A 12,932-nucleotide genomic window follows, 5' to 3' on the forward strand; every position below is an offset into this window, starting at 1 on the left:
GACAGACAGACACACACACACACACACACACACCATCCACCCACCCAGGCCCCTGTGGTGGTTGTCATGAGGGAAACTCAAACTGCCGTTGAAGGCGTCGCCTTGCCAGCAGAGGGCGCCGCGGCCCCAGTCCTGAGCCCTGGCCGAAACGGGTGGGGCAGCCCCCGCAGACCCAGGCCGTTGTCCCCAGCGTTCCAACAACCGCCCCATCCAAACCTCAGAATCCCTGCCCACAGAAATGGGCCAGGATACTCTGAAGAGGAAGTACATGGAGGGGTCACAGAAGGCTCCCCTTTCTTTTCCCCAGCAGGTGCAACACGGGTCATCCACCCAGGCCCTTTTATGGGGCTGCAGTGTTTGACAAGGAGGAAAGCATTCTAAGGAGACTGCAGGGCTCAGTTTACGTCTGATTTACTGTATTTTAAAGTGTGAGACGTTAGTGGGAAAGAGGCAGAGGACGACGTGCCTGGTGGCGCTGGGGGCAGCAGTGCTGCCTGCCCTTGGGACTTGTTTGGTGGCCCCAGAATAGTCAAGTTGTGGTGGGGGAGGGGTGGCAGAATATGTAGAGAATCCTGGGGTGAACCCACCCAGGGAACACTTGTTCATCCTCGCCCCCAAATGGAAGCCCACCCACCCAGGAGCAAGGGGAGGCTCCCTGCCCGTGCTGTCTGCAGGGTCCTGAATGCCAGGCTTTGGTCCTCGCAAAAGGTGCCTGTAGCTGGGCCATCAGGATCCTGGGCAGGAAGGCAGGGCCACTGTCCCTGGCAGGCACTGCCCGCACGCCAGCTGAGTGTCCTGGTAAAGGCCACCTTTCTACCCACCAACCACTACCACACCGTCAGCCGCCCAGCACTCCTCCCCTTCCCCCATCCACCTTCTATCAACATCCAGAACCGCAGCGGCCATCTGGGCCAACCTCTCTCACACGACTGTCCCTTCACACAAGTGGGAGGTCCGGCTGCCAGACAGGCTGCCCTCCGGTCCAGGGCGAGGGCCAGTCCTGGGTCTGATGTTCTCAACCCGCCCCCAGACTCCCTATCCATCTCCCCGCTAAATCCTGCCCGAAGGACACCACGAAGTGCCCCGCTCTGGGTCTGCCAGGGTATGGAGTCGCAATGGTAAGCTCTGCTGCCAGAGCTGCAGCGGAGTTAGGCCGCGGAGTCGGGCGAACCCCGCGTCCTGGAAGGCAGACGCCGGCTCCGGCCGCGGGGAGAGGGCTTGGGAGCCCCGCGGAGTAGCCGCGGGGCAGAGGCCCGGCCCGCACCCCCACCCCCCCAGGACAAGACCCTGGTCTAGGCGGCGGGCGCCTCCCCACCGGGTTCGGGAGAAGGGGCCCTCGAGTAGGCGGGGCAGCCAGCTCACGGCCCCCGGCCCCCCGCCCCCGGCGGCAGCGAAGGACGCGGGGCGCGGCTGCGCTCGCCGTCGGGCGTGCAGGCCTTGGCTGACAGCGCCCTCTCGCGGCCGGAGCGGAAGGCCGCCGTCACCGTAACTAGGTAGGCGGTGCCGGGCGCCAGGCCCTGAAGCGTGGTGCTGTTGTGGCCCGCGGGCACCTCCACGCGCTGCGCCGCGCCGCCTCGCAAAGGCCCGAACTGCACGTGGTAGCCGAGCGCGGCAGCCGGGCCCACCGCCGGGGCCCAGCTCACCCGCAAGCTGCGGGGCCTGGCGTGTGAGATGACGATGCGCTCTGGCCCGGCCTCCTCTGCGGGGGAAGCGCCCATGAGTGGGTGGGGGCCACGGCCACGCCCCCGCGCCCGCCCGCGCCCCCGCGCCCCGCCTCACCCGGCAGCGTGCGCACCCGCAGGTGCTGCGGCCTCACGAGGTGCACGTTGGATTCTGGCACCAGCGCCACGTCGTAGTCTGTGTCGGGGTCCAGGCCGGCCCAGGCCCACCCTGTGGCGTTCCCCGGCAGCTGCTGGCGACGCGCGGTCCCTGGCTTGGCGCTGGGTGCCAGCTCCAACACGTAGTAGCCAGAGTCGGCAGTCAGCAGGGGCGGCCACACCAAGCGGAAGCCGCTGGATGTGACTTCAGAGGCACGGAGCTGCTGTGGCCGCATTGCGTCTGTGGGTGACAGGGCATCAGGGAACCAAGGTCACCTCCTCGTGTCCAGTCCTGGGGCCCTGACTGCTGACTCAGGGAAGACCCCATGGGATGCAGGGAACAGGAGCACTGGGGAGTCAGGCCAGCTTCAACCACGCCCCGCAGATGCTAATAATACTCAAAACCTTTACGCGGCTGGGGGAAGGACAGGAGTGCAGCCGCCACATCCAGCCCCATCAGGAGTTTCCCTGCCTGCCTCAGCCCCAAACCCAGACCAGACCACTGGGAAGCTATCTGGGCCACTGCCCACCCAGTGTGCAGTGGCCTAGACAAGGGCCACTCAAAGGTGGCAGGGCCCAAGGTGATGTCTGAGAACAGAGGACCAGCCCCCTATCCAGCCTGAGTGGCCAGCACAGGATCTGGGCTCAGCTTCAGTCTGGATAGTCAGGGCAAAGCGGGGTGAAGCCAGGAGATGGGAGGCCACCAGGGAATGCCCTGAGAGGCCGTGGGATGTGACAACTCCATGACCTGGGGCTGGGGTTACTGCCTGCCTCAGGTCCCCAGGAGAGTGTGACCCCCCCAAAGTGGGACCCTAAGCATGCACTACCCCTGAGCTATCCGAGTGACCGTGCAGGCGCATATGGCTGGTACATGTCTGGGCAGGGTTAAGCCCGTCTCCATTCTGATGCTTCTTCCCTTAATGCTGGCTGCCCCAACTGCCTGCCTGGCACTCACTCTCCTGCCCATCCCCCACACTCACACCCACTCCCAATCCCAGGAGGCCCGCACCCTGCCTGACTGCCCTGCAGCCTCCGTTTTTCCTGTCCAGCTGCTTGCCTTTTCTGCTGCTCTCCCTTCCAGGCTCAGCTACAGTGGAGGCAACCAGAGGCCAGGTGTCCCTGGTGGAAATCTTCGGAAGGACCCTCTACCTCTCTACAACCCACAGTCTAACAACTGCTTCTGGTTTGGGGTGGATGATTAATTCACAGGCAGAGACTTGGGAAGACCCTGGGGCTAGTGGCACTTTTCAGTGGCTGGAGCAGGCAGAGCCAGTGACCAGGCCCTTTATTTCCAGCCCCTCCCCCTGTGGGGTTTGGCTGGATCAGGGCTGCAGAAGCAAGTCTGTGGGGAGCTGCTAGCTCCTACAGCGGGCCCTCCCTGGTCTGGTCTCCTCTCCAGGATCCAACAGTCCCCACACCCGCCTGCAATGCAAACCCACTCAAAGCTTCCATAGGTGTCCTCACCCGAAGGGGAAGTGCGGAGGCAAGTAACTGTGGGGGGCAGTCCTGGCCCCTCCTGACCTGGCTCTCCCCTCTCCAGGCACTGTGGGCCCTGGCACACGTCCAGGGGCACATGCTGCCATCTGCAGAGTGCCCAGGCTTGGAACCTCCTTCCTCTTTCTTCCACTTAGCTGCTTCCCACCAGTGCAGCCCTCGGCCCCTGGGCCCACACAGGCCCAGCACTCTGAGGGGCCTCCAGCCCTGGGCTGAGCTGGGTCAGGCAGCAGAGAGCCCCACCTGGAGTTGTTCACACAGGCCTGCCCCTCTGTCCCTCCACAGTCCAGGTGGTGGGGCACACCAGGCGCACACTGTCACCTCCCCATGAACCACAGGAAGCACCACTGTCCTGCAGCCCCGGGACCCTGCTCCAGGCACACGAGTTCCTCCTGAAGTCTCACTCCAGCTCTCCTCCTGAGTTCCTAGCTGGGGGGCCCCCAGGCCCTGCCCATCGCAGCCCACCTACCCATAATGGAGCCCCTCAGCTCCTGCGCAATGATGTGCAGGTCGTCCACATCCACGAAGTGCAGGTGCTTCCCAGCAGGGGCCGAGGCGGCGTCCGACAGCTCCAGGAGGTTGCCACGGCCAGTGCTGACGATGAAGACCGTGACGCCCAGGTCCTTCAGCTCCTGCATGGGGGGCCCCACGGGGTCGCTGGAGCCGCCATCTGTCACCCACACCAGCACCTTGGGCACCCCCGGCCGGGCACCCGCCGCTTCAGCAAACAGCTGCTCCCTGGCGTATGCCAGCGCTAGGCCAGTGTTGGTGTCACCCATGAGCTGGGCTGCAGCACGTATGGCATCCTGTACAGCCGCACCTGAGCTGTGCTGGCTGAAGGGGAACTCGGTGTGTGGTTGGCTGCTGACGTGCACCAGGCTGACACGCAGGGCCCCAGGGCCCAGGGGCAGCGGGGCTGCCAGTTGCCCCAAAAACTCCCGAACTCGGGAGAACTCATAATGAGACACGCTGGCCGAGCTGTCCAACAGGAACAGCAGGTCCCCCTGGGGGGCTGACGCTGGGGGACCTGGGAGAGAGGGGGAGGGTTCAGCCCCAGGTGGTGGCCCCAGACAGCTCCCCACCCAGGGCAGAACCCCCAGGGCCTGAGCTTTCCCTAAGCTGGTGCTTGCCTTCACCCAAGCAGGCCCTGAAAGCCTGCTCAGTCCCACCCCAAAGGTCCTGGGGGTGGCGCCCTGGGGGCAGAGGGGCCCTGAGCCAACAAGAGGCCCACGCTCAGTGAATCCCAGCTCTGAACCCTGACCATACACCTGGGGAGCTCTCTGGGCTCATACCTCATCTGTAAAGGAGAGCTGACCCCTCCAAGCCCCCACTCTCCCTTTCTTAAGCAGACTGCACACAGGCTGGAGCCACAGGCCCAATCCTCAGGAGTGGCAGGTGAGGGGCTCCTCCCTTAGGCTTGTCTTCCAGAGAAGCAGCCCCCAGGCTGAAGTGCAGCCACACAGCTCAGCTTCCAGGTAAGGCAACAGGTGGGGCATGGGGGAGGCGGGCGCAAAGCAACTGGGGCGACTGGAGGGGGGAGGTGCAAGTATGGAGGAGACAGAGCGCTGATCGCAGCCCCTCCCACAGTCCAGAAGGCCAGGCTGGAGTCTTATCCCCACTTACAGATGATATCACCCCTCCCCTGGCCCCCATCTTCTGTTCCATCTGGACCCAGGAAGCAAGTTACTCGATACAGCAGCCTGAGGGTTCCACCAGCGCCTCCCGGCCTCCCCCTTCCTCCCAGCACCCCTGGGGGGTTGGCAGATGCTCTCCTCTACCACTGGGCCATGGACTGGGGTGCCTTGTTTCTGGAATGGGCCTTGCGGCCTCAATTTTCCCCATTTCGGTGGGGCGACTCCAGCCTTCTTGTTATCCCTCTACTAAGGGTCATTCCAAGGAGAGGGAAACTGAGGAAGGGACAGCCTCCCTGACACCTCCCCCTCCCGTCCAGGCCCCACGATCCGGCGGAGATGCCGACAAGGCAGACAGCGGCCTCAAGACCCGGCGCTCGTCGAGCCGCCAGGGGCACCTGAGCCCGCCCGCCACAGGTGGGTGGGGTACCCCGCGGGCCGCCGCCAACCCGTGGCCGCGTAAGAAGAGCGACCGCCCCGCGCAGGCGGCGGGGAGTGAAGGGGGCGCCGGAGTCCGGCCCCGCCGTGCGCCGCACTCACCACGCTCTGCGCCGCTCTGCGCCAGCGCCAGCCGCAGGCTCAGGGCCAGGCCGAGCGCCGTCCAGGGCAGCATCGTGCGCGACCGGACGGGGCGCGCTGGGTGTCCTCTCGCCGCTAGCTCCCTCGCTCGCTCGCTCCTGGGCGGCAACGCGCGCCTCCGCACTGGCCGGACCACGACCCCGCCCCCTAGAGGCCCCGCCCGTCGAGGCCCCGCCCCGGTGCGCGCATTCAGCCGCGCACCGAGACGCAGGCTCCGGGGAGGCGCGCGCACGGAGGACCCAGACGAACAGCAACACCCAGCGCTCACCGAGATGTGACCGAGGCACACACTCGTGGGCCTGTATGCACACACGCGCTGCATCTCCCTTTCCGACTGTGAGGCCGTGGGGTGCGCCCTGCCCCCTGCCCGCAGCCAGGAGACGACAAGGACCCACCAAGCCGGATCATTCCCAGGCCCACAGCCCACGTCTCTGCAGTGCTGGGAATCAATCCCTGAAGCGCTGCCCAAGAGGACCCAGGGGTGTGAGAGGGTGGGAGTGACACCAAGAACAATGTACCCCCATCAAAGCCCAGGCCCTGGCCTGGACTAGACTACAGGGCTGAGAGAGGGGAAAGTGTCTGGGGGCTGGGACTTGTGTCCCCAGGACTGAGTAACAGGGATTGGAAGGGCTGAAATTAGAAAGGACCCAGAGCACTGGAAGTAGGACAGAAGCCTGTGACACTTGAGGAGGGGCTTCTTGGGGGACATAAAACCCCTACCCTACCTGGCTTCTTGGGAGTTGGAGATTGCTGCTTCAGGCCCTGTCCGGGGTGACCATGCAAGGCCTGTTGCTGTCCCGATACCCTGCCCAATGAGGGGCCCAGGGCCCAGGCTGAGGTCTAGCTCCAGGACTAAGGACAGACCCCCAGCGACCCACTGGAGCTTCGCTCCGGAGGGACCCACGGGTGAGCCTTGTGTCCTGAGATCTTGGCTAGGCCAGACCAGAGGTGGCTGGCTGCATGAAGCATCCCAAGGGGCACTTAGCTCCCCCAGGGCGGATGTCCTGCCCTTCGGTGGGGCGGGACAGTGTTCCCTGGGCAGGAGCTGAGGTCCAGGAGAGCCCGACCCCTCACTCCTAAGATGCCTTCCTGTTGGGAAACTACTGCCCTTTCCCAGCCACTCATCCCTGCGGAACTGGGGGGGAACTCCGGGGGGTGGGGGCGTCTCTGCCAGGATGTCCCCTCCCTTTTCTCCCTCCCCAGGGGATGCTCTGGGAGGAGGAAGTGTGGGACTCAATGGTGTTCCTTCCTCCCTTTCTGGCAGGTAAGATGCAGGCCATGAAACAGGCTGAGCTCTACTTTGCCTAAAAAAGGAAGTGGCTCAGCTGAGCCTGAGGAGCTGGGGCAGGAACAAAACGAGAACTGTGTCCCCGCCGCTCCCACCCCTTGCCGGGAATCTTGGCAGTGACAGTGCTGGCTCCACTCCACAGACCTCAGGCCTCGGCTGCCCGGTGCTTCCGCCTGGGCCCTGTGGGGAGTGGTGGGCTTGGGCCCCCGAAGTCCAGCGTGTGCTGCCCAGAGGGGCCCTGGGTGGCCCCCAGCCTTCCAGCACTCAAGGCTGACCAGGGCTGCTGTGGAGATGGGGACTGTGAGTGGAGGCCAGGATCAGGCAACAGCAGCAGCTGGAGGAGGCCCAGGCGTCCAGCAGGGAGTTCCCCCAGGGGCCCTGGGGGGTAGCACGCCCGTGTAGACGCGTCCGACACTTCTCCTTTCATCCTCCATCTCCCTGGGCACCCACCTGCCTGGGGCAGGGAGCTGGGCCAAGGGGGGTTCCCCCCACCCCCGTGGCAAGGCAGCAACCTCCCCACTTGTCCCCACTCCTGCTCAGCGGGCGGGCCCACAGTCACACCAAGGCTTGTGTTGCTGGGCTGACGAGGAAGTTTCCGTCCCTTCTGGAAAAACTGAGCGGGTCTTCTTGGCCAGGACTCAGGCCCTCGAGGAAGCAGCTGCCTCCTCCCTCCAGCCTCCCCGTCTGAGGGAGACAGGGTAGGAGGCCCAGCCTGGGCCTCCACCCAGCCTTTCCTGGGCTCTGCCACCTGCCCTGGCCCAGAGCTCCTCCTCATCTCTGCCCGGAGTCACTGCTGCCCATGCCGAGCTCTCACCTGACCCACAGAAGACTCCCCCTGCCTCCCATCTGCTCTGCTCTAGCTGGCCGGCTGCCACACTACCCCTGTCACCACCGTGAAGGCAAGTCTCATTCTTGTGTCCTGCACGCCCCCCCCCCAGGGAAGAATGGGCAGAGAGAGAGTCCCCAGGGAGTGTGGGGGTCAGCCAGGGGTGTAGCGGTCAGGGCCGGGGCTGAGCTTGAGACAGACGCCAGAGGAAGCACAAATATAATGGCCCGGAAAGCTCGTCTCAGAAGGAAGACAGACTGGGGGCAAGGGGACAGACAGAGAAGGGAAAGAGCCGGGACACAGCAGGCCCCGGCCCTCAGGCCGCTCCCTCCCCCAGGCCCAGCCCTTGCCTGGTCCTGGCATCCTGGGGACCAGGAGGAAGGAGCAGCCCAGCTGAGGCAGCGCTGCCTCATGGCCTTGGCCCGCTTGGGATTCTCCACACATCACTTCCCGGAGCTGGCTGACCCCGCCTGTCTGTCTACAAGCAGGTGGAGGGGGTTCCAGGAAACCCTGGGACACTGCTGTCTGCAGGCACCACCCCTACCCCCACCCGGTCCTCAAAAGGCTTCCTCCTCCGCACAATCCAGGCCTCTGCAGAGAAGAAGGGCCTTTTGTCCCCAGCCCACTGTGGTCATGTTGACCCCAGGGAAAAGGGCAGCTCCTGGGGCCTCCAACCCCACCCTTGACCCCAGCCTAGAGCACTTTGCTGGGCCTAAGGGGCAGATGGGGCTGATCCTGTCCCCATCCACAGTGATTTTCATGTTGTTGGCATCTTACACACGTACCCACCAGGGGATGGAACAGGGACAGAAATGAAAGGGGGGTGGCTGCTGTGGGCCAAGGCCCCCTGACCCCACCCCACAGTAAGTGGGACAGAGGGAGGGGGCACCCAAAAACAGCAGGACCCAAAGTCCCCTTCCTCTCCCCACCCAGCTGCTCGACTCACACATTCTTCTAGACTCCACCTGCCTGTTTGTGGTCAGGGATGTGCCAGGGCCTAAGGACCGGTCCTGGGGGTCTGCAGGTCCCGGCCTCTTTCTCCCCAGGAGCCCAGGCCTGCACCCCTATGGCCCCACAGCTGACCCCTATCCAGATACCCTGTCAGGGTGGCAGGGATGAAGGCGGGGTGCCACCCTGTCTGGATTCATCCATCACCTCTGTGCTGGGCCTGGCCACATGCCACATTCTGTATAATGGGGACACGCTAGCCCTGGGCAGATCCCCTGTCCTCCCAGCCCTGCTGGGAGAAGGGTTAGAAGGGGCAGTGGCATGCTTGCAAAGATGCAAGTCTGTTTATTTTCCCCATGGAGGGCGAGGCCACATCAGACCAGGGGGACAGGAGCTACAGAAAGTGCTAAGAGCCTGGGGCGGGGGCTGGCCAGTGTGTGAGAGCAGTAAGGAGGCCTGGGGGGCAGAAAGGGTGGGCTCAGGCTGTAGGGCCGTCATGTCAGGCAAGGGCCCATGGCATGTGCAGGGGTAGGGTGGGTGCTCCAAGAAGATGCCCAGGTAGCTGCTGTCAGAGGCAGAGCCTAATGGGCAGCGGCGGGAGGCAGAGGGGAAGGACAGCATCCAGAGCACTCCTGGGTTTTTGGTCTGTGAAGGGAACGAACAGTGGTGTCCTCCCAAAGTGGGATCCCCTAGCTTTGGTTCCCTCTGCTAGAACCCTCTGTAACAGGGAGGTGACCACCGCATCCTGCTGTAGCCCCAGACAGGGACCCCATAGGCTTGCACAGGGAAGGAGAGAGCAGGGAGGGACAGACCGGTGTCCGCCTTGTGGGGGACTCCCCAGAGGTGGGGGTGGGGGTGGGACCCAGGGAGCAGGGGCCTTAGACCTCAGAGCCAGTGCGAGGCCCTGCCTGTTCCCACCCAGCCCACACACCCCAGCTCAGGTCCTGCCCAGTACCCCTTGCCAGGCCCACAAGCAGGGTGCGGGGCAGGGCTCACACTGGGCCCCAAGCTGGAGGGTTGGAAATACCCAAATCCCTTGCCGCCTCCTAGCTGCTCACCGCTGTGCTGTCCAAGGGCGTGCCTGCAGATGCCCAAGCTCCCAGGAAATAGTTCGTGAATGAATAAATGACCTTGAGCAGGTCAGGGGAACTGGCAGAGTCTCCATGCATGTGGGGGGGTCGGGACAATGCCCCCACCCAAGGCGTGAAGGGAGGCAGACAGGACAGATGCATGCATGCACAAGCCTGAACAGGCACACCTGCACACACAGGCACCCACACGCATGCATGTGCACACACACACAATGCACACACAGGTGCGTGGAGGCCCCTACAGCCAGGCACACTTTTACAGGGCACAGGCCTGGGCACCTGGGTGGGGAGAAAGCCATCAAAGCCCCACCCCACCCCCTGTCCAGTAGATCAGCGACTGCTTTCTGAGGAGTTCGGCCCCTGGATGGATGGAGGGGGGTCGAGGTCAGTGCTCCTAGATCTGCAGGAGAGGGATGAGAGGGCTCTTGGGGGAGGGGAGCAGAAGCTCCATCAGGATGGGAGCTGGTCCTGGGGGGCTGAGGGCCCGAAAGGGGCTTCTGTCATGGGCTCTGGGCAAAGGTTTAGAGGTAGAGATTTGTGGGTCCAGGTGGGGTCCTGCCCAGGCAGGACAGAAAGGCTGAGAAGGTCATCTGAATGACAGGCCTTGAGGGGGAGCTTTGTGGCTGGAAGGCCAGGCCCCCATCCCCGTTACCAGGAGCCTGTCCAGATGGTGGAAGATAAGGAATACCAGCTAGAACACATAAAAGAATGGAGGGTCCTCCTGTGCCACCCCCCAGGGCACAGAGGCATGTTTCTGGTCCTCTCTGGTGGGCCAGCCCCTGGCCCCCAGCACGCAGTTTCCGCTTTCCCTGACAGCTGGCTCTCTAAAAGCAGACCCCTAGGTCCCTCCTGTGAACCTCCCACAGTCCCCCACAGGTGTTCCTTTTGTGAGCAGGTGGGGCAGAACTGGGGCTGAGGCAGGACTTCCCTGGGGCCTCAGGGGTGGCCTGGGACACTGTACAACACCATAGGAACTCCGCAGGCCCAGGCAGTTGAGCGCCCCACCATGGCTCCCCACCCTCACAGGCCCAGCTGTTGTTTTGATGACACCGGGGCCAGGAGGATCCTCAGGAGAGTCCTCATCCTCCAGCCGTGGGCAGGAGGGAAGGGAGGCGGCCTTGGATCAGGGGAAGCTATCCTTGGCAGCTGGGCGGCTGGCCAGGCTCCTGTCTGACGGGGAAAGGCATCAGAGCTGGGCACAGACGACTGGAAAACCCGGAGCATTCCTGCTGGGCCCGAGCCAGCCACACACCACGCTCTGCTCAAGGCCATGGAGTAAGCCCTGACCCTGGTCCCACCCTGAGCTCTGACCTTTGGGCATATCTGAGCCCCAACCCAGCTGGTCCCAGGCGAAGTCCTGCTGGCTAGATCCTTTACTAGGCCCTGTAGCTACCACTAGACTCTGGATCAGTTATAAGCGGTACACATTTTAATACACTGCTGGCCTTACAAGGAAGCAAATATCTCCAAATACCGCCCCCCCCCAATTAAACACTGAAAGTAAATAAATAAGCAGAAGAATGAGCAGAAACCAGGATGATGCAAGAAGGCAAATGGGAAAGCAGCAGTGTCCCGGACGCAGTGCTGGGAGCCACACCGTAGTCAGGGACCCCAGTGTGGCCACTGCAAAAGGACTACCAGGGCAGGACCTAATGGGGGCCAGGCTGGTGGGCGCTCATGGCCTCAGAATTTTCACACATATGGGCTAGCAAAAAAAAATTATCAAACATTCAAGGAAACAATATGCTATTAGTGAGAGCCAGCAGAAACAACACAACAAATGTAGACCCCCAAAGACTTAAGATATCGGAATTGTTAGGTATTGTTAGGTACAGAATATTAAAAAACTCGATGTGAAATGTTCAAGAAATTGAAGCTGGAAACCAAAACTTGAGCATGCCACCAAGAGACCATAAAAAATGCTCAGATTTGAAAAAGAAGCAAGTATAACTTTTAAGTATAGTATAATAATTTAAAATTGAATGCATGAGTTAATCAGCAGATGCCTTAGTGAACTGGAAGAGGGAGATGAAGGAATTGTCCAGAATGCAGCACAGAGAGACAATGAGATGGAAAACATGAAAGAGAGATGAGCTGATATGGAGTTAAAAGGAAAAGGTGAAGCATTCATTTGATAGGTGTTCCCCAAGAAAGCATACATACAATGAATGAGAGGCCGAATTGAAGAGATAATGACTGAGAATTCTCCAGAACGGATGAAATAGAATCCTTAGGAACGGGAAACACCCCATAGACCAAATGGATAATTAAGGACATATCCACAACTAGAAATTTCAAAATGTGAAAGACAGATACCTTAAAATTATCCAGAGGCAACACACTGAGCCATCACTCTGGTGCCTATGTCAGTGTTAATCTGGGTCTCAGAATGAGCCCTGACCATGGTCACAGGCTGAGCCCCGCAAGCCCTGGGACTGCTGGCCCCACTGAGCTTCTGGAAACACGTGCTGTGGTGAAGTGTGGAAGTCTCACCACCTCTGGAACTCGCTGGAGGCCGGCTGACTGACCAGACATGGGAGCCCACAGGGGCAGCCCTCTGTGCGGGAGCGGGAGCTCAGGGCAGACGCCAGGTAGGCCGCCTTTCGGAGCCTGGCCCCTTCTCGGAGAGCCATTTCTCCGCCTAGGGGCTTCCCAGCCACTCTGGCAGCAGGGGTGCCTGCGGGGGTGGGGAAGGGCCAACCTCGGTCCGAGGGAGTCCGGTGCCATCTCGTGGCTACTCCGAGCACTACGCACGAGCCCCGAGGCACGCGCACGATATCCCCGCCGGACCTAGACGCAGAGCCTGAGCTCGCCAGTGGGGCCACCTTATGGGGGTCACCAGGGGAATTCGGGGGCCTTCTTGTATTTGGAGGTCTCGGGTCCTTTGGAGGGCCTCTGGGGGGTCACAACCAGGCGCAGAGCTGCTCCTCCCCGTCGGGGTGGCGGCGGGGTCCGGGGCTCCAAGTGGGGGGAGGCAGCAGCTGGCGGAGGCATCGGGCCAGGCGGGCGCGGGCGGCCGAAGCGAGTACCAGCAGTGGAGGCAGTGAGAGGAAGCCCAACACGATAAGCGTCGTGGAGCTGCGGTCTGAGAGCAGCGAGCGGCACGCGGGGTGCGGCGCCGGGTGGACCTGCGGGCGGAGCGGTCTGTCAAGAGGGGCGGGGTGTGGGCGGGGTGGGGCAGGCAGCAGCTGGACTGGAGGATAGGGTGGGGTCAGATGGGTGGTCAGGAGGGGCGAGGCCAGGGGCGGGGCCAGGGAG

At 62.7% G+C, this 12,932-nt stretch overlaps 2 protein-coding genes across 6 annotated transcripts in view; both read right to left on the reverse strand.

Moving 5' to 3' along the window:
• Positions 1 to 394: 394 nt before the first annotated feature.
• Positions 395 to 5,654, reverse strand: VWA1 (von Willebrand factor A domain containing 1). 2 transcript variants are annotated; one of them, XM_019658533.1, is made up of 4 exons: positions 5,483 to 5,654; positions 3,781 to 4,338; positions 1,780 to 2,058; positions 395 to 1,699 (listed from the first exon to the last, which is right to left on the reverse strand). In XM_019658533.1, the coding sequence occupies exons 1-4, from the start codon at positions 5,553 to 5,555 to the stop codon at positions 1,359 to 1,361; spliced, it is 1,251 nt and encodes a 416-aa protein (XP_019514078.1). In that variant the 5' UTR covers positions 5,556 to 5,654; the 3' UTR covers positions 395 to 1,358. The 2 variants fall into 2 exon arrangements, with proteins under 2 accessions (XP_019514078.1, XP_019514079.1); XM_019658534.1 differs by lacking the exon at positions 395 to 1,699 and having other exon boundaries at positions 1,934 to 2,058; positions 3,781 to 3,943.
• Positions 5,655 to 11,081: 5,427 nt separating this feature from the next.
• The window catches only part of TMEM278 (transmembrane protein 278), a 6,814-nt gene continuing 4,963 nt past the window's right edge, over positions 11,082 to 12,932 (reverse strand). For all 4 annotated transcript variants that reach the window (XM_019658600.1, XM_019658601.1, XM_019658598.1 and 1 more), the window contains exon 4: positions 11,082 to 12,802. In XM_019658600.1, the coding sequence (XP_019514145.1) occupies positions 12,578 to 12,802 (225 nt within the window). In that variant the 3' untranslated portion in view covers positions 11,082 to 12,577. The remainder of the gene's footprint in view (positions 12,803 to 12,932) is intronic.

The sequence above is a fragment of the Hipposideros armiger genome, unplaced genomic scaffold (assembly GCF_001890085.2).
Source record: "Hipposideros armiger isolate ML-2016 unplaced genomic scaffold, ASM189008v1 scaffold_284, whole genome shotgun sequence".
Classification (NCBI taxonomy): domain Eukaryota; kingdom Metazoa; phylum Chordata; class Mammalia; order Chiroptera; family Hipposideridae; genus Hipposideros; species Hipposideros armiger.